We start from the raw sequence: 20250 nt of genomic DNA on the forward strand, positions 1-20250 counted from the left end.
GGGTGTATGTGCGACACATACTCTTGACACACAGATGGCAGGACCGCATCTCCCGCTTCACGTCTTAGGAAGATATTCAATTGAAACCCGAGGTAAATACAACATCCCAAATCTATTTAAATATATTATATTGTATATTAATCTAGATTATTTAAAACTTATTGTATTAATCTTAAAACTCATAATGTTTTTCATTCTTTAATTGTATTATTCTTAAAACTCTGATGTCATAACAGATGGGGTGATTGGGGGAGGGGCGGTAACTTGACACCGGAAGGGGGGAGGGGCGGTAATACACCGGAAGTGGGGGAGGGGCGGTAATACACCGGAAATTAAAATGATTAGGGTCATTAATCACTCCCGATTAAAATTTGACTAAAGCCGTCCTATATAGTCTCTCTCATCTTTATGTGCTGCTGTTCTCCAACTTTGCATTTCCTTCACAATTTAATTCGTGCACTTTTTTTTTTCCAACTAGCATAATTTAATGAGGTATTCTAAACCATTGCTCCTCCCTCTGGTCTATTTACAAATCAATTTTCATTTCAATAAACCATAAAACAAAGATGGAGCAGGGCAAGCGAGGTTGTGTTGCAACACAGTAAATGTGAAGTTTATGAAAGTGCAGCTCTGTTATAAGAAACTATTTCACAATAATAATAAAAAAAAGACAACCTCATTGTATTTTTATATTTTTAATCAACTGTTCAGTCATTTGAAATATTTCATGTTTGGTTTTTTTATTGCTATTTTCCTGTCACAATCACAAAGTTTCTTCTAAGAGTTAAATGAGGGCAAAGTGTCGACATGCTGCCACTTGGTAAACCAGAAGCAAAAGAACTGTCCTGAAAATATGCAAATAGCATCTCCATCCATCCATCCATCCATCCATCCATTTTCTAACACCCTTGTCCCTTAGTGGGTCGGGAGGTGCTGGTGTCTATCTCCAGCTAACGTTCCAGGCGAGAGGCGGGGTCACCCTGGACAGGTCCCAGTCTGCCGCAGGGCACAAATAGCATCTCTCTAGGAACAAATTTAAATGAGAAATTATGTTTCTGTTTGCCCATATATATTTCTATTTTTAGGCAAACTACAGCCAGAGAAGATTGCTTATTGTTTGCAAATTGTGCAGAAAAAAATACCGTCTGCTGAAACCTAGATTTTTGGCGCATGGGTAAAAAAAAAAAAGAAAAAATAAAGGGGGAAACAGTGACCTCTAGTGTTGGTTAGTTACAAATAAAATGAGCTGCAGAAGTTCATCCTCTCTTCCTCTGAAGTCTCGCAGATATTTTTTTCCTCATCTCTTCTCAAAACAAATAAGTTGTCGCAATTATTTCAAAATCATGTTTTCCATTTTTAAATGCAAAAATTCCAACCTGACGAGCGTGGGACATTCCAAGAGATGCGTCGCATGCAGAGATCGATGAGCATAACAGAATGAAACTGAAGCAGATCCACTGTTCCTGGGAAAGCAGTGGGATGGGGGGCTCAGCAGCGCGCCGCCATCAAGACTTAATAGCGCACAAGAGCCTTTATTATTCCTATGAAATTACAAGTTAGAAAAGAAATATGAATATAGAAGACATGACGATTTGTGATACGTTCAATAGTTTTTTCTCTCCAAACGAAGTAGTTGCAGAGACGTTTTATTCTGCTGTCATTTACCATCCGCAGCATCTGTTCATATAAAATTGACATTCTGATGCGATTCCTATAATCAGATGTTTTTGAAAAAGGACAAGTAACCTCTATGTGGCGGCTCCGACCTCGACTCCAGACCTCTTTTCCTTTGTCACAAGTCTTTGAACCCTTCCTGTCTGATTACTGTTAAATAAAAAAACCCTAGTACAGATTAAAAAAAAAAAAGCTAGTTTCAATTAAGCTTGTATTGAAGCTTCTACTTTGGGATTTTTGTTTTACTGCCAAATTGTAACAAACAATTCAAACAAAAAACTAATATTGGTTGTCATACTAAAAGTAACTTTAGTAATATCAAATGTCCGAACTGCATAAGAAAAAAAAGGTAAAAACTTGCATCAACCTTTTGGAGTCCTTTTTAAGCGCAACAGATTTAAAAAGACTATTAATGCAAATTAAGCTGCAATAGAATTAAGAGTGTCTTTAAGTATTTAGAAATATGGTGTTTTTTGTCACCTTAGAACAAAGAAAATGTGAATTTTTAAAAAAGGAAGCAAAACCCATGCAAATTGTCTCCTCTTTTTTCACCTGAGCTAAAGAGAGAACTTACCTTCTCCGTCCGTCTACAAACAGCTATGTTGTTCACCAGCATTTTGGTATTGTTACGCTAAATACTTTATAGCAAAGGATCCGTCTAAAGTCATCCAGCTGACATAAACACAGATTCCTCTTTGCAATCTGACTGAAGATCCAACATTGCAAGCTCTTTGGTCTTCCAGATCAAGCTCCGGCTGATCAAGCTTTCCTCCCCATCCCCCGAATGCAATCACCCAAAAAAAAAAAAAAAGCCCCACAACATGCACAAGTCGTGCCGGCACCAATGTACCTGTTTTCATTTTCGTTCCTGTCGCGGACAGATGAACCATTTCCGCATTTGGAAGAGAAAGGGATGAAGTATGAGGAATCGTGGGGGGGGAACAGTGAGGGCAGAAGAGGTGCAGAGAAAAAGATAGAAATGACAAAAACACAAGCTCCGCTCTGTGCATGCACGGGAAACCTTCCACACACACCGACACACACACACAGGGTTAAATGGAGGGACTTCAACCAAAATGAACGTCTGACCTGGGATCAACGGAAGCAACAATCTTAGCAGTAATGGTGTGTAACGTACAGAGTTGATTAATAAACTAAACTTGGTTAATTGGAACAGATTAATTGTGTTAACACTAAAGAGCAAATCCGCAGCTCACCGTGTTCGACATTTATTACCTTTGGATTTACCTTGGTCTCCCTTGGAAACGGATTTTCTGAGGTTTTGACAACACTAATTATTTCACAAAACCAAAGCTACTTAATAATAACAATAAAAATAATATGAGAGGCAAAACCAGGAAGGTTTGTGGAAGCTCCAACGCACACAGTTAAGGGTAAATGTTATGGTGCCACTCTTCAAAACGAGCTGGAGTTTATTAACCACAGATTATGCACGTTTAATAAAAGCTGTATTAGGTTAAAGAAGATGCTAGATGATACAATAAAAAAAGGACAAGACCACAGAGATCAGTGGAACCTGAAAGAACCAAAAGACACATCACTTACAAAAACGGCTACAACACACACTTCACACAGCAGACCTGATGTGTTTCCTCATCTACTGCTGTAAAGGTTTTCTGAACAGCGTTAGTTTTTTGCTGCTTGGATCATGACGGATTCAAACTCAGAACTAGTGAGAGGTCATCGCTGATTGGCTGGCTGGTTTCCATGGCCTAGACACCATGAAGGACAATATGTAGATACTTCATACACAAAGCAGACATGATTTATCTACGTTTTAGAGCATTGTCAGATGTTTTCTGATTTACATGATTATTCCTAATAAATGCCTGATAATCACTCGTAATTATTTGGTCACTTCTAATATAATCTGATAATTATGTTTTTGTTGTTGTTGTTTTAATTTAGCTGAGAAATTTTGAGAGCCAATTTAAGGAAGATGTGGAGCCTGCAGCTGTAGAGCTCACAACTGCTGTTGTCACGGTTACGGCTTCTGAAGAAGGAGTTTGTTTGATTTCAGAAAATGTTGAGATCATTTCCATTTGCTTCCCAACTTTTAAATAGAGGAGCTGTTGCTCCACTGATCAGGTGCCTTGGCATGTATACATGAAGTAATGTAAATAGTCATATGGTATTTATCAGATGTAGTCAGTAAAATCCATTTTCTGTTCACCCTTGTCCCGTAGAGGGGTCGGGAGGGTTGCTGGTGTCTATCTAGTCAGTAAAATGACTGTCAGATTTCCTGTTTCCACAAAGTGAAACAGTGTTTCTGCTTGTTTAATGTGGTCCATGGTGCTACTGTGAAAAGACTTTTGTACAAATGACTAACTTTATGTGAGACACAGTGAATGCAATGAGCTCGTTGTTTATACTTACTGGTAATCAAAGGATCCATCCTGATCTTTCTGATCCACTGGATCCAGGGGAAGATCTTTTTTGTCACGAACTGATAAAAAAATGAATAAAGAAAGAAAGGTTTACTCAGAGTTCCACAGTTGGTAAAGATCTGGCTTATTATGTTTATTAAGTTATGGTTAAAGTTTATTGAAAGCGTTTTGGGCTCAGCTTAAAAAACCCAAACGTTTTTTTTTTCTCTCTTTTGTTTTTGTTTTTTGGTCACAATTAAATAACTTACATCGTCAAATAAACTTTAATATCAGACAAAAAGTGGAGGTGATACAAAAAAAGCCATTTTCAGTTAATGGTTTGTTATTAAGGGAAAACCAATGAGTGAAAGGACTAGTTTTTCTCATCGGTTAGATTAGCCCTGTGAGAGTTAGCGTTAGCCTCAAGCGCTTTGAGTCACAGAAAGGAGGTGAAAATGTCTGAGTGCAACTCAAACTTTAACCTGACAAAAAAATTCAGCGAGAAAAAAAAGAAAAGAAAACAATACATAAAATACAAAAGATTAAATAATCCTGTCAATACAAATTTATGACCTGCAATTAAGGTATTTAAGGCCAACTTAGAGTTTATAATTCATTCAAGACATTTTAAGGCCTTAATATTAGAGAGACTAATTAAATACTCTCTAAGGATGGACGCCAGGCAGCATCTCCAGGTTTAGGGGACGATTATTTTCCCACATAGGATAGCCGTTTTTATTTCTATGAGTATTATCATCATGTGAAGAATATATTTGATATTTACCGAGGTTACATTTGTCTGAAATCGAACATTGTTTGATGATCTGAAAAAACAAATCCGAGAGAAATCAGTTTGGGGCCGAATACCTTCTCACATTCCTGACCAAGCACTATTTCACATCTAGTAATCTTATGAAGTTAACAAATGAAGAGAACACTTGGTAACACTTTATGTGACAGGTTGTGCATGACACTGACATGAACACGAAGGAGTCTTTATGAATGTCTATGTCTGTTGTCATGAAGTGTTGTTTGGTAAATAATGACACTTTCTATGCAACGTTGCTTTAAAAGTTGCATTAAAAGTCAATTAAAAGTGTCAACTTTGAGTTATTTTGTAAATAATGATACTTTAATGAAAAGTTGGCACTTTTAATTGACTTTTAATGCAACTTTTAAGGCAACTTTGCATCAAAGGTGCCATTATTTACCGAATGATACTTCATGACAACAGACATAGACATTCATAAAGACTCCTTCATGTTCATGACAGTGTCACACCCTGTCACATAAAGTGTTAACAAACACTTTACTGTGATTCTCCGTCAGTGTAAATCATAAAAGTGTAGATTAAAGATGGGTTATTTAGTTACTGCTGATTAAAAAGAGAAAATATGCGTTGTTAATTTGCGATTGCTCCCTGTCAGACTGACCACATCAGTAACTCGGGGGCTGCTGGAGTTTGTATTAGAGGCACGGTGTTTTGTAAGACCTTCTGTCATTAATTCTTCACTCACAAAAAAGAAAAAGACCTGGTGTTACTCTGTCAGTCTGCATCATGTGAAGCCCCTTCCTGTTAGTTTTATGTCTGATCCATCACGGCACCTACCCAGGTATTTTGTGAAACCAGTCAAGAAGCCGGGACCTAGACATTACAGAAACTGTAAAACATTATTACAACTCTGCATTCTCTTCTTCCAAGTCCCATTTTTTGATCTATGCGTTTGTGATTGTGTCAACAAAGAGATATTCTTTTAGTTTGATCTAAAAAGGAAAGTATTTCAAAATCAACTTGATGACATCTGTCAATCTGGAATAGAATAGAATAAAATAGTTTTGGAGTCCAAACTGGAGACCTAAATGTTTTTCCATCATACTGTAGATAGACAGACGTTTTAGATATACTTTAATAGAATTCCAGTTAAATATAGGAAACATATAAAGCACAGAGAAATGCAATAGCATGACTGTTGACCAGCATGAGTCTAGAAAAAAGAAAACAATCATAAGAAAACAATGTAAGGCAGAATAATACAGTCTGAACCAAAAATAATTACACCTATGAATGAAATTACTTTTATTTCCTCAGGTTTAATGTAATGTTACCTGTTAAGTGATCCAGTAAGTCTGACTTTTGTGTACATAATCAAACATGTTTATTAGTCAGAAAACAGTCCAGAATTTCTTGTTTGAGATAAACAGCAAAAGGATTTTTCTCTACAAATTAAATATTCAGAGGGCTGCAGAGATTATCCAACAAAAACATATGAATGATTGAAAACACTCTGAATGAAGTGAATTTATAGCCTTACTTGGGTATTTGCCTCCACGACTCCTCTTGATGAAGCAGACAATGAGGAGGATCAGTATAATGAGGGCAATGGCACACATCAAGCCAATGAACCAGCCCTGAGTGGCTATGTCTACCTGGTCTATGTGAGCTGGACACACACACAAACACACACACACACAGAGAGAGAGAGAGAGTTTTCAGGATCAGAGCTGTAGTTTTCTCATATCTTGTTACATTGCTCAATAATTTAAGAATTACATTCATCCACAGCAGCAGAAATCTTCTTTCTCTACAAGATTTAACGAACACTCAAACATTTTCATGAATTTTGTCATTTAAATTACCCAAAAGCCTCCCTAAGGCTCCCTTAGACATAGCAAAATTACAAAGCCTTATTGTAGTTTTATTTTTATTTATTTTACTGAGGTACTATAGGAGCGGTCTGATATGAAGCTGCAGCAAAGCTCAGGTTGGGATGATTTATCATCTGTTGTTTGCTTATAAATATCAAATATATTTAATCATTTACTACAACTGCGTTACCATGACAAACATGTGCAAAACTGTCAGTATTCTGCTAATGTCAGAAAAGCACAATTTTCACAATTGCCTCCTCTAAATATGAAACGTAATTGAATCCCATGCTATTGATCTTGCTCACGCTCATTAAAAAAACACGCCGCTCCAGGATCCTACACCTACTTCCTGTCTTCTTCTTGTTGATTATCGACAGAGGCAGCATCTGTGACATGTTGATCATGTGATGGGAAAAAGGTTTTTCCGTTGCAGTTTTGCGAGATACACTACTTCTGATACGGCCAAAAAAAAAAAAAAAAACACCAAATCAAATTTTTTTGAAATTGCAGCATTTCCGTGAAGCAACTTTATGTTCAAAATGTCAAATTGTGGTCAATGGAAGCGCAGCTGGTGACGATGATCTGTTAACCTACATGACCAGAAGCAGTGAAATACTGAACCTTGATAACTCCAAACAGTGATTAAACCAAGTCAGAGTTTGCATTATGTACTGATACCACTACAGTTGGTTAATCACCGCTCAGTAAATCTGGGTTGTGTTTCCAGAAGGCGGCCATTGTTGAAAGAAAGCCGTAAGAAGAGTTGATTCAGACAACTAGCATCTGCCAGGAGACACAGCAAAGCTGGAACAAGGTGCTCTGGTCCGATCGGTGTTGGTTTTTTTGTTTACCTAAATGTAAAAACTCATTTTAACCAACACTGAACATCACCCAGAACACACCATGCCCATCGAGAAACATGGTGGTGGCGGACCACTGAACCATCGACTCAATAGAAGTGAATACAATGGCGTCCTTCAGTTGGTTTTTATCTGCCGTTTTATTTTTTAACAATTTTCCTTTCATTTCATAACTTCGCGCCACGTTTTGTTGGGTTACCTCCTAAAACGCAGCACATCCATAGTTTGATCCATATTCTGTTGAGTTTGGAAGGCAGAGAGTCAAACAGCACAAATCACATGGCTTATGTCCGAGTCCCAACAGATACTGTAATATCACCATGTTCATTTTTTTCATGTTGCTTCAATGAACTGTTCTTCTTAAATGAATGATTACGATTAGCAACAAACAGACATTGCCGTCAGTGTGGTGGCTGATCAAATATATTTAGATCGGTTTTGTTCATTCTCATTCCCACACACACGCATACACCCACACACATCCACACACACCCAACACACAAAAGTCATTGACTCTTAGACAATAAAGCAGTTAGGTAGTAGTTTTGTTTGTTACATCTTAACCAATAGATATCAATGCCTAGCTAAGTCAAACTGCAGTTGAAGTTCAACTAGTTCAACAAATATTCTTGTCCGTAAGTTTGGATTCTGTTCTGATGAAGTGAAACTGAATTTGTTTAGCTCATATTGTTCATCACTGTATTCTGCACATTTGTGGTGCAACTTTAAAAGAGCCAGTCTTCAAAGATTGAAGGTGGCTTATAATGATGCATTAAGACTTTTATTAAATAAATGGTCCAGTGCCAGTGAACTGTTTGTATCTGCTCGCGTCAGAACTTTGATGGCTGTTTGAAGAAAGCTTATGTATAAATTTATTTGTTGTTTATACAAGTCTAATAATAGAATTATCCTATTGTTGACTAATGTTAAATATAGTGCAGCAAAATACTGATCTGTACTCTGGAGACATTGGTATGATTGCCTTCTGAATGGCTTGGAGTTGTTTTTATTGTACTCTTTATTCTTTTATCGTTTTTGTTTTCTTTTTTACGTAATGTGGACTTTGAGTCTGTCTGTCTGTCTGTCCATTTTAAGTTTTTACAAGCTGAACAGGCTGCTAGTGCGTTTGTCGATGTCCACCCCTAGGCTGGATTGGGCTGTTTTAAGTTTCCTTAAATATCATTAGGCAAAAAACATCTGCAGACGTTTGTTTGGTGTCGACAATGAGCTGGTTACGCTTTCAGCTGGGTAAAAGTGTCACAAAACCAAACTAAGTAAAATCAGTCAACATTGTCAGGCTGCTTAAACCTTCTTCTCCCAGAGAGAAATTTACCGTGTGAGGTAGAAAAATTGCTATCTCACCAGCCTCCACTGAGCTACCATTGACACTACAGTGACAGAAAGGCATCTGGATCAGCCCACCGGCCTGAAAGCAGCTCTTCTCTCACCTGCTTTAGTTTTAAAGGTGACAGATTTGCTGCTGACACTGTTGAGCTCTTGGGAGTAAACCCTCAGATGGTACTTCTCACCAGCGATCAGAGCCTTCAGATTAACGGGCGGCTGTTTCACCTCTTCAACTGTCACTGTCTTGTTGCCTTGGAGACACAAGAAAGGTGCCAATCACACTCGGGAGGTGTCACTATGACTGAACAGCGATGACTGTCGTGTGCAGCTGAGATCACTGCGTCACAAAGTGCTTCAACAGAGAGACCGGTGTGCAAAGCGCAGTGTGAGTCGACGGTTTGCTGATGAGAACAATGCATTGCCATCACAGATAATAAAAAAGATGCATTCATGTAACTTTGGCAAGTTTACTTTAGCAAAAACAAATTCCACTTCTTGTGGAAAGTAAATTGTTTCCAAAGGGCCCAATTCTCAAGAAAGATTCTAATAAAAACAGGGAAATAATACGGATGCACAAGGCTACGTCAACAAAACAGCATTGTATCAAATTAAACTGCAACTATGGGTCTGGTTTTCATCCAGCTTTATTAGACAAAAGTGAAGGTTTTGGGTGGCAACGCATTGTTGATGTGAAGTTATTCTCACAGTCACACATTCATATTCTGAAAGTCCAATGAAAAAGGAGCAGCACCATCATTTGCATCTTTGTGGCAGAACGGCATGCCAGTCATGACTGGGGACGAGCGACATGTCATGACTCGGGAGTGGCAGCAAACCGAAGGGAATATTAGCTGATGACATCAGGCGCCATGTGGTCAAAGGCGTGATGTCATCTGACAACATCAGCTCAAAGCCATTCTACGCAGGAGACATGCAGTTCACATGCACAGACACACAATACCGAAATACATCGGTGCGCCTCCATCGAGGTTGTGGAAAAATAAATCAGTCTGCGTCCACTCAGATTCTAAGTTGACCTTGTGGAAGTGAAGGACGCGACAGGAAGTTTCTGGTTATCCACAATCTCTCAGCTGATCTCATCTCCAAGACCTGAACTCAGTCCGCTTTCTCATCCGGAAATACTCAGGGGAGCATAAAGGGATGATGATGATGATGATTATGATGGGATGAAGGAAGTTGCCAGCTAGGCTTTCTAAGAGTCAAAGCTTTTAGACTTGACCCTGGAAAGCACATGGGATTAAAGGAGCAGCAAATCAATCCCATCATTCCCCTTTCGTTCATTTCTTCCTTTCCGATCCGTTTAGAGTCAGAGTGCATTCAGGGCTCAAACTGGCCAAGAAACAGAAAACCTTCATTCTCCTAGTCATACAGTCATAGTCTGAGGAGTAGACACATTGCAGTGTGATGAAAGAAAGCATACAAAAAATTTAAGAATAATGCTCCATTCCCTTTGTAGTTAGAACTCGGACATTTCAACTTCCCAGTCGTAAAAATCAACTGGAACGCTCCCCGAACTCGGACTCAGACAACCTCCAGTTAGGAATTTTAAGGCCTACTTCTCGTTTCAATATGGCCGCTGCTAAATCTGTTTATTTTACAAAACACATTTTGAAAAATGGCCTAAAATCAATGCTACATGGGGCTGCACCTATAAACTGAAGAACTTAAATTGGTGTTTGCTTATGGAAAGAAAGATTTCATTACCAGCCCTGTTTAAGAGACAGGGTCATTTAGACCCCACAAGATTTTTTTTATTCTGTGCACAATCTCACTGACCCTGTATGCACTTTTACAGGGTCTTTTTTTGTGTGCGGTTTTGGAAACTGACGGTCTGACGGGACTAATTCTCCCGCTCCCCTGACTTTTTCCACGCTCACCGTGGAAGGCTTAATCCAACTCCAGCTCCGTTTGCCAAGAAAGTCAGGTTTGTTTGGGAATGGGTTAACCCGTAATCGAACACTGATGCAGACCAAAAAAAAAAAGCGTTTTTAGTCCACCTAAAAACTTGGGTCTTGATTGAAGTGAAGTCTGGGCAGTGAAGGTTCCTCTAAGTGCCCAAAAGTATTATTGCAACGCAATAACCTACCAGCTACCAGTAACCTAGCTGAACCTACCAACTAGGTTACTGGCTACTCAGCTCTAGAATATGTCAGTTTTTGCTCCGGGTTATTTACCGTAGTTCCTTCATCAAGTTGATTTCAGAAATGATTGTTTTGTCCTGGACAATCATATTCAATAAAACAGTATGAAACATACTTTTTTATTAATTCTACATTTCTGTATTGAAGTTGTTTTGTGACATCTGGCTTTTGTTATTGCAGAAGTTAAAGGTTAACTTGACTTTCTGATTTTGTACTGTGTGGAGCTGACAGATTACTACAGGAAATGTATTTAAACACCTTCAGATGTCAATTTTGGTTAGCCATAAACATAGCAAAAATGCTTTCTGTCTGCCACGCAAAGATATTAATCAAAACAAAATGATGCAATGGGTCTCAATAAAGTCTCTGTAAATCCAAAACAGTTCAACCTTAACCAGTTCTAGACCTTACAAACAAAGGGGATAGATGTGCTTCAGAAAGGAAAGACTCAAGAGCATCTAACACCGGTTCCACAAAGAGAAAAAGATACAACATGGGCGGTCGGAGCAGTGGCATACTCAAATAAAAGTCCATGTAAAGCAATCAGAGTGGGCCATTTAAAGTGAAAGTCCAACTGGAGGCATTCCAAGCCAGGCAGCAGCATGAAGAGAGATGGCACAGAGAGCTAGAGACGACATGGCGAGGGACTTTTTATAAGAAACACAACAGTCCCCCCACGTCTGCACAATATTAGAAATCAAATCATTTCTTTGTGTTTAGGACTTATTTAGTTCAAATAAATGTCATAGACATGTATCATATGATTTATAAATGTGTACAAGAAGTTGCAGGAAACCTCATGTCATACAAATATGTAATCAGAAAACATTTTAAAAAAATCCCAAATGCACACATTACAAACTGATGTGGATTTAATAGTTTGTATGTTAAGTATAGTGATTGAAACATTTGTCAGGTTTGGTGTATTTGCTTCCTGAACATCAGTGCAAACAGTTTTTATATTTTTTCGGTTTCTTAGTGAATGTTTTGAGATGACATCATGCAGGTGAAACCAGATATTTAAATTATCTGTAAAACCTCCTCGCCGTCTGACACTGAATCAGACACATTTTCCTTTTTTTAGTCAGTTAGTGTTGCCAAAATTATCTCTGTTTGCTAAATGACAAAGTAATGAATTACAGGATAATTTATTGCTTTCTTTAACTCTGTAGATCACATTCATACAGAGTCCAGTGGTTCTGAACACCATAGGAAAGTCCAGATGATGATCTCATGGCTTTGCAAACTTCTGATACTTTAACATCTGAGTTAAATTGAATCACAATTGTGAACCTCTTTAAGGTAACTCAACAAACACACCATGCTCTTGTGTGATTTGATGGAAAAACTAAAATAAATCACATAAATTGCATAAACAGTTCTGTTTATGGAAACATAAACAGTTCTGTTTATGGAAACATAAACAGAATGTGCAGCTATTAAACTGTCCTGGTGCAAATCTGTAAATGAACCCAAGAACAAGTGGAAAAGACGATGTGAAGATACTGCTGAACCTGGTCAATAGTGAAACCAGGTTCACTATGACCCACATGGGGTCAAAGACCAGTCAGTGTGGAGGATGCCATGACTCCAAAAGTAACATGAGAAGAGAGTTTATAATTTGCAATTGTACTTGGAAGCGAATCCCTAATTTTGAGACGTGTGCTCATGAAACTAGGACCGACCAGTATGGTCATAATGTCCATTGTTACTGTGGCGGCCACATCATGTTTGGATGGTTTTCTGCAGAATGAACTGGAGCACTTCATAAAATATTAATAATAATGAGATCAGCCAGGAAGTTAAAGCTCAGGGGGCAAATGGGTTTTCCAAATGGACAATAGCCCCAAGAATACAGCCAAAATGATAATGATCCCTTAAGGACAACAAAGTCAATGTAGCTGAGTGGTCATCATAAAGCCCTGATCTTAGTCCCATAGGAAATGACCGGGAGACTAGAAGTGGTACATGTGAGCAAAGCAGCTTAAGAACCCCAAATCCCCATAAAAATATTGTGAGAAGCTTGTGGGAAGATAAAGTTTAAAAGGGAATTCTACCAAATACTGAGGAAACATGTTCAAAATGTTGAACTTTACAAAGGTTTTCAAAAATAATTTACATCTTCTCTTAATTATTCTGGCATTTAGCAAACAGGCAACTCTAATTGACCTCAACAAGGACAGTTTAGTCTGATTTATTGTCAGTCAGAAAATAGGCACCTCTGATTTCCTACAGTTCAGCAAACATTTGGTACACATTTGTAAATTATGTTTAGCACAATCACAGCAACACTAAGATCATGTTCTGGTAACAAAGGCGTCCGAATTTCACTCTTCAAACTTTGTGTGCCATCCCTGTGAGGGGTTCACTCTCAGACGAGCAGACATATGTTGGATGTTTTGATGTTTTGGGAAGTTCGGGACAGGCTTTGTGTCTTACTGTCCAGAGTGACCTCTAGAACAAACTTGCTGTCAGCTGGGAAGTTGTGACTCCAGTTGACGTTAGCGTAGTAACTGTTGGGGACCACCGTCAGATTCCAGATCTCCCGCCGAGGGATTACTACACAGATGGGTGGTTGGGGGATAGGATCAGAGGCAAGGGGTTAAAGGTCGGAAGAAAAATGTAACACTTTATTTGACGGTGTGTGCAAAAGACTGACATGACACTGTCATAAATAATGACACTTTTAAAGCAAAGTTGCGTTAAAAGTCCATTAAAACTGTTAACTTTGCATTGAAAGTGTCCTACCTAATCCTACCCTAATGACCGACTGGTTTTGATTGTGTAAAATGACTCTAGTCAGCCCCTTTCAGAACAATGAAACCTCCCCTTTCATGTCGTACCTGTCATTCTCCAGACAGATAACGGTTTGTGTGCTTTTAAAGCACGCAGCTAGGAGAAAGGATCAAATAGACGTGGCCTACAACTTTAAGAATTGAGCGGGGCAGTATGCTAAGTGTTCAGGGTTCTAACTTGCTAACTTGTATATCTTAGCTCTCATTTAAGTAAATAATGTATATAGATCTTTTCACAAATAGGATCTTAAGTTGTTTTGCAAAAAAAATTACGAAATTAAAAAAATGTAAACATGAAAAAGATTTATAGAGCAAAGTAAATCTGTAGTTTCCAATACTGAATCAAGACAATGAACGTGTACTCCACAGGTCAGGAGGTAATGCCTGACCGGACGGATCACCAGAGGTTTCAGAACACAACTAAAGAGCCAATAGTATTCTCAAGGTAGGGTCTGAGTCTGAAGGTCTACAACAGCTCAGAGACGTCTGTACGCTTCAGGATGCAAAGCCATAAACGTTCACAGCAGGAGTGGAAACGTAACCAGAGAGGACACACTGGGACAAGATCCAGGTGTGAAAACAATCAAGCACTTGTCCCTTGTTTGTCCAAAAGAACTCAGTTCAAGAAACATTAATGTGTGCCATTGCATAGCATATTCTTATTTGCACAAATTTGCTCATTTACTTTATGTCATCTTAGGAGGACACTGGGCAGCTCTCTGATCTTTATGGACCTGTGGACTTGCTGGAGTCTTTGCTTTGCATCGTATCGTTACATCACACCCTTAAGAGCTGACTCTTACAGCTCTAGTCTCTGACTACCTACCAAGTAGATTAGAGATGCAATATTGTTAAGTTGACTTTACATTAACCTCCCATATCTCATGTCATGACCAATAACAGACAGAATGCACGGTCTGAAAAGGGCTACTGGATTTAACATGTCATACAACACAATCTTCCAGCATGTCTGTTTTTAGTCAACAGGTACAGCACAGCTATCAGGATGCAGTCCTGACATACAGTATAGACCAAAAGTTTGGACACACCTTCTCATTGAATTCAATGAGAAGGTGTGTCCAAACTTTTGGTCTGTACTGTACCTTATTCCAACCATATTCCTTAAAACTACAAAGTGAAATTCAGTGAAAAGCAGTAAGAGATACATGTACCCAAGACATTCTGATCAACTCGTTTGGTGGTGACCAGCACAGGAACTGTGGAGGGTGTAGTTGCCTCAGTGGTAGTAGTAGTAGGAGGAGGGGGAGGAGGAGGAGGGGTTGCTGGAGGAGGGGTAGGAGTTGTGCTACTAATTGTTGTGGGAGGAATGGTAGTAGGAGGAAGGGGAGGAAGAGGAGTAGGAGTAGGAGAGAAAACAGAAGACAGGGTGGCGTCCGTAAGCTCAACTACAGGGAAGGAAGAAGGAGAGAGCAGAGGGTTAAACACAAGGCAAAAGGAACATCACACAAAACTGTGACACACTGACACTCTGAACAATGGAGCATAAAACTGAACGCCATCATGTTCCCGTCATTGGAGCAATCACAAAATCACCCACAAACCACAGATGTTTTCATTTCGTCACTGTTGTCATTCAGTCAGATGCTAGAACAGAGGAAAAGCCAGGACAACCTTTCGTTTTCCACTTCCCTTCTCTTGTGTGTGTGTGTGTGTGCGTGTGTGTGTGGTGTCTTTTATTTTCTGGTCCTCAGAACCTGCAGTCCTTTAGATATTTTCCTCCTTGAAAACTCCACATTCAAATTACCTTTCCTGAATGTCCTCAAGGGCAGCACAGACACATTCAGGTGTGCTGAAGCTGAGAAACACCTGAAGCGTGCAGGGCTGAGAAAGCAGAAACACTAACACAGCTCAGCATTGCTGCCACCAGGTGGTGAAATATTGGTAATACAAGTGGCTCTTCTTGGCAATTAACACAGCAGCTGTGTTTAAAATACCATGGTCATAAATCCTTTCTAATTTTACTATGGGAAGACAAATTACTTCAACTATGAAGTCGAAAACAAAACTAAGACTTATGGGTTCAGTTTGGGTGCAATAACTTAAATGCTTGACATTAGAACAAATCTAACCAATCTTAATAAAGCTCTCTGAACAGATTTTCATAAATGACATTGAGTAATAACAATATGTGTGTGACCTTTAGTGTGTCTTCTGATACTCAGGTAGTTTCCAGAAGCACATGCATTAATGTGGAACCTTTTCAAGGAAACAGTTTGAGTTGCATTAGTTCTGTTAACCTGAACACAATGATGTAGCAAAACAGACTCATGTGAGGAACACCCCAAACAACAACACCCCAAACCGCAAACAGCATGCTATTGTCATGTATTTCATGCATACCCTTAACCAGCGTGTCACTAAATTACCAGCGTTTTTAAGCCATGACAGTTCAGTGGCGTCATCGGTCACTTCAGGGAAAGGTTTCATGCTACCTTACTTGTCACGGTCGGAAGTTGCCAATGATTCACTGAACAGTGGTGATCCTTAAAGACGACATCATGACAGATGTGCAGAAGCTCAAACCCAAAACAAAAATAAATGAAGCCACTGGATGACTAAGCGATCCAAGTGTTGTGTACCTCAACATTCCCCACAACTTGCACACTTAAAAAACAAACAAACAAAAAACACATCATTGTGGTTGGATGTTGAGATGCAGCAGCATTAATTTCCTTTTATAGCAACAAAAGCAGTGCCAAAAATAAAAAAAAATAAAAACCTTTAGCTGCTACACAAAGTTCCCTTGCATCGCACAGCAAAACTGTGATGCAGTCAGACGCACACAGATGCACCAGCAGATGCCAGTGTTTCAGGAACGGAAGTTTATAGTAAGCAGAGGCATAATCAAATCATAATCATTATCAAATGCAGCCAAACTGGTAAAACGCACATCATGCCTGTTAGACCCCTAGGAACACACAGCAGCAGCAGTGGACCAACAGCGGCTTCAAACAAAGTGGAAGGATGATCAGATGGAGACAGGAAGTCACATTGTTCCTCATCCAATACATCGCAAGTGTGTTTCAAACTCATTATTAATGTGCTTTCAATGAGTTTACATAAGTATGATGTGCAGATGGACCCCTAGATTGTAGAGTTAGCCTGCTTTGATTTTTATCAATATTATTACATTGCTATTAGTATTATTTCTTTCTTTATTCTTTAACTTGTCTAAATTTGACTTAGACATACACACAACAAGTTCCAAACCTTCTGTGTGTGTATGTTAATGTCTTGTACACCAATTTTCTTGTGTGAGTATGTGAAGAAATCTAGGAAAAAAAACCTGCCAGCCTGACATAAAGTTTCCTCCTTCCATAACAGAGCCAATTCGTTCTCATGCTGCTGTGAGCAGCACTGAAAATCCTGTCTGCATGAAGCCACAGTGGGGTAGCAACAGAGCCGTCGCTAAGGGCTGTAACAGTGACCGCACTGCTGCTGTTGTTAGATGGACAGATAAAAAATAAAATGTCAGTGTTGGACAGCAATGGTCAATGAGACTGTGCTTTTTGTTCCCCCATTACCTACATCTGTAGCATCAGTAAAGTTTTCTGCCGGTGGAAAGAACAGAGACACAGAAGACACAGGAGAAGAGTGGGTGAGACAGGAAGGAACAGAAAAATAGAACGGTTTCAAACTGAGTCACTGGTATAAACTAGAGAGGCACAGAGGAATGGGCTGGTGGACATCTTGCCAGCCTAAACACTCATTGAGCGAGAACAAGACTTTCAGCAGGTAACAGGAAGGCTGACAAGAATCATTTTTGTTTTGTTAACCGGAGCTTTCAACTTCTCTCAAGCTGTTTCTATTACAAATGTACGCAAAATTTTGTTGATGTCCTGCTATTGTCAAAAGAACACAATTTCGCAATTGAATTACAAATCATGGAGGCAACTGGTATAAGATGTGTTCATATTTCAGCCATGGCATTATGGCACATTGTCAGCCATCAGAGGAGGCGTCTGCATCCTATTCAGGCGTTGGAGTGAGAAGTTCTTTATACTTGTGAGCGGCTACGTATGTGGCGTCTTTAGGACATTTTAGTCTGTGATTTCACAGAAGAGTTATGGATTCAACACTTTATTCGAGCAGAGCTCTGGTGGAGCCAGCTGCCAAGAAAAAAATTATGTTGGTGCTGTATAGAAACAGTCATGACTCATGATGAGAAAGTGCATTTATTTTGCAACGTAATTAATGACAGAAAAGTGTAATGCCAACATTGTTCTTCTATATTCCTATGCAATAGTTTTCAAACACCAGGTCAAAGTTCACAAAACATACAATATAAACGGATGGAAATTTAGATGAGTGAATCACAACTATCTGGACTTTCCAGATTTAACACATTTCCAATAAGGTCAGACATACAGCATCTGTCCAATAGTACAAAAAATTATCACTCTATTTCAGTCCTAAGCTTCTGTGCATCAGAACTTTAAAAAAATGATCTCATCAGTAACAGGCTCTTAAAATAAAGACTTTTAACATGTTGCAGCAAGTCATTATTTATTAATAGCAGCAATAGCTGCACTGAAAAGGAAGCAATATGTAAAAATAGTGACAGTTCAAGAATCTACAGCTTGTAGAACAAGGTTTGGAGCCCAGAATATTAAGTATTCAGGTGCCGAATGACCTTTTCTGTCTTTGACGTTGTTGTGCAAGTGTTTTATCTAAAGGTGCACCAGGTCATTGTAGCTTGCAGGAATCTTTTATGCGCAGCTTCCTGCAGCTTGCTACGTGCTACAGGTCGAGGACTGGGCCAACATCTTCAGTCATTCTGCTGTAAGTCAGATGTTGTACTGAGGATCATTCCAACTTGGATCAATCTGCATTTGTCACTTTGATGTCCACATCATGGACTCATTGACATTTGGGTCAATAGAAGACTTATATACAACAGATATTAGCTTAGTGGTTGTGAAACAAACCCAAATTATTGGTTAGATGGGTTTGTGCAGATAGACTGAATACTTTTCACCCATAATGTGTACAAGAGCAAAACATGCACTGTACATTTTTAACTTTCAGCTGCACTTTTAACTGCAGACAACTGGAGCTATGAAACAAAGTTATTTTGGCGACAGTAAGTTTTCTCCTGGTTATCAATACAAAAAGAAAAACGGAGGCTTTCAAATCATTCCCTTTTTGCCACCTATCCTCTCATATCATTTCATTTTCCTTTAAATGTAGCTGCGCTTTCTGGTACAAAGACAGAAACGGAAATCTGACTGTGATTCTGCGTTAAACTCTCCTGTTAAATGATTAATGAAAATTCAAAGCTCCAGTGTTTATTAGCTGAATTCAGTGATTTAACTGTCCCTCAGCTTCCTGTGTGTCCAGGTGAGTGGAGCATCTGGACACAGTAGCATGAGTTAAAGTAGTGATATTTTTTGGATCAACACTGCCGTTTTTTCAGTCACAGTTCTGTTGGTTCTGGATTCATGGTAGGTCCAGATAAGAACAAAGATTTTCACACCTATTGACAGATTTCAGCTGAAATTAGTCTTTGGATTTTACCAGAATGTTTCTTCTGACTGAGAGGAATGTTGTGTGTTTAGGTGCAGCTCAGTCAGAGCCCTGAATTGAGCTAAAGATTAGGGTGATGGCAAGGAGAGCTTCCAAACTGCTAGACGTGGATCTCAGGTAATTTGTCAGAATATTAGAGAAAACATGCAGAAAGCTGCTCAGTTATCATAAGAAAGGCACAGTGGCTGTGACACCAATGAAGATTTTTACATTGATTATTGAGAAGATTATCCTGCTTTTAATTAAATATAAAGAGACATTGAAATCATTTTGGCTTTATCTGTTATTATGAATATACTTTATAAGCGGAGTTTAAATTATATTCTCAGACTGATGAACAGCTGATCTTAACTCTTTCACCTTTCCTTTTGGCAAAACTTCATCTTTCTTAAAAATTGAAGTTTTGTTTTTTGTTTTTTTTTGACTGACAGAGTCTTCAATGCTCACCTTCATTGGTAAAGTGCGGCGACTCCTCGGCATAGACCTCTCCCGTTCCCACCTGGGTGAGCGCTGACAGGTTGAACTTGTAGCGAGCGGACCGGTCCGGCAGGCGCAGGATGAAGTCTGTCACGTTGGGACGGAACGTCTCAATCTGCTGGGGACCCAGTCTGGACCCGTTCACTGGACACAAACACAGAGCATGGTCAGGATTTACTGCGGCATCAGAACTGCTCAATGTTAGTGGGCTATAATGGCTCCACAGAGATGATGATTGGATTTCATGAATTCCATTGACATCCCAGAACCAGTCTTAGTTCTGTTTTGTTTTTTCTTTGTAGTGAAAATTGTGGGTAAAACAGGAAACGTCACACCACAAGTTTGTAGGTAATTC

At 39.1% G+C, this 20250-nt stretch overlaps 1 protein-coding gene across 26 annotated transcripts in view; it reads right to left on the minus strand.

Annotated features, from left to right (window-relative positions):
- The window catches only part of nfasca (neurofascin homolog (chicken) a), a 137710-nt gene that overhangs the window by 19355 nt on the left and 98105 nt on the right, over positions 1-20250 (minus strand). For 8 of the 26 annotated variants that reach the window (XM_044121430.1, XM_044121431.1, XM_044121434.1 and 5 more), the window contains 9 exons: positions 19866-20039; positions 17417-17443; positions 15044-15277; positions 13516-13635; positions 9019-9165; positions 6374-6502; positions 5671-5706; positions 4072-4141; positions 2525-2542 (listed from right to left, as the gene is read on the minus strand). In XM_044121430.1, coding sequence (XP_043977365.1) covers positions 2525-2542; positions 4072-4141; positions 5671-5706; positions 6374-6502; positions 9019-9165; positions 13516-13635; positions 15044-15277; positions 17417-17443; positions 19866-20039 — 955 coding nt within the window. Of the gene's footprint in view, positions 1-2524; positions 3212-4071; positions 4142-5670; positions 5723-6373; positions 6503-9018; positions 9166-13515; positions 13636-15043; positions 15278-17416; positions 17444-19865; positions 20040-20250 lie in introns of all 26 variants that reach the window. The other 18 variants (XM_044121450.1, XM_044121447.1, XM_044121448.1 and 15 more) reach the window with 15 other exon arrangements.

This window comes from Gambusia affinis, linkage group LG07, assembly GCF_019740435.1.
Source record: "Gambusia affinis linkage group LG07, SWU_Gaff_1.0, whole genome shotgun sequence".
Taxonomy (NCBI): domain Eukaryota; kingdom Metazoa; phylum Chordata; class Actinopteri; order Cyprinodontiformes; family Poeciliidae; genus Gambusia; species Gambusia affinis.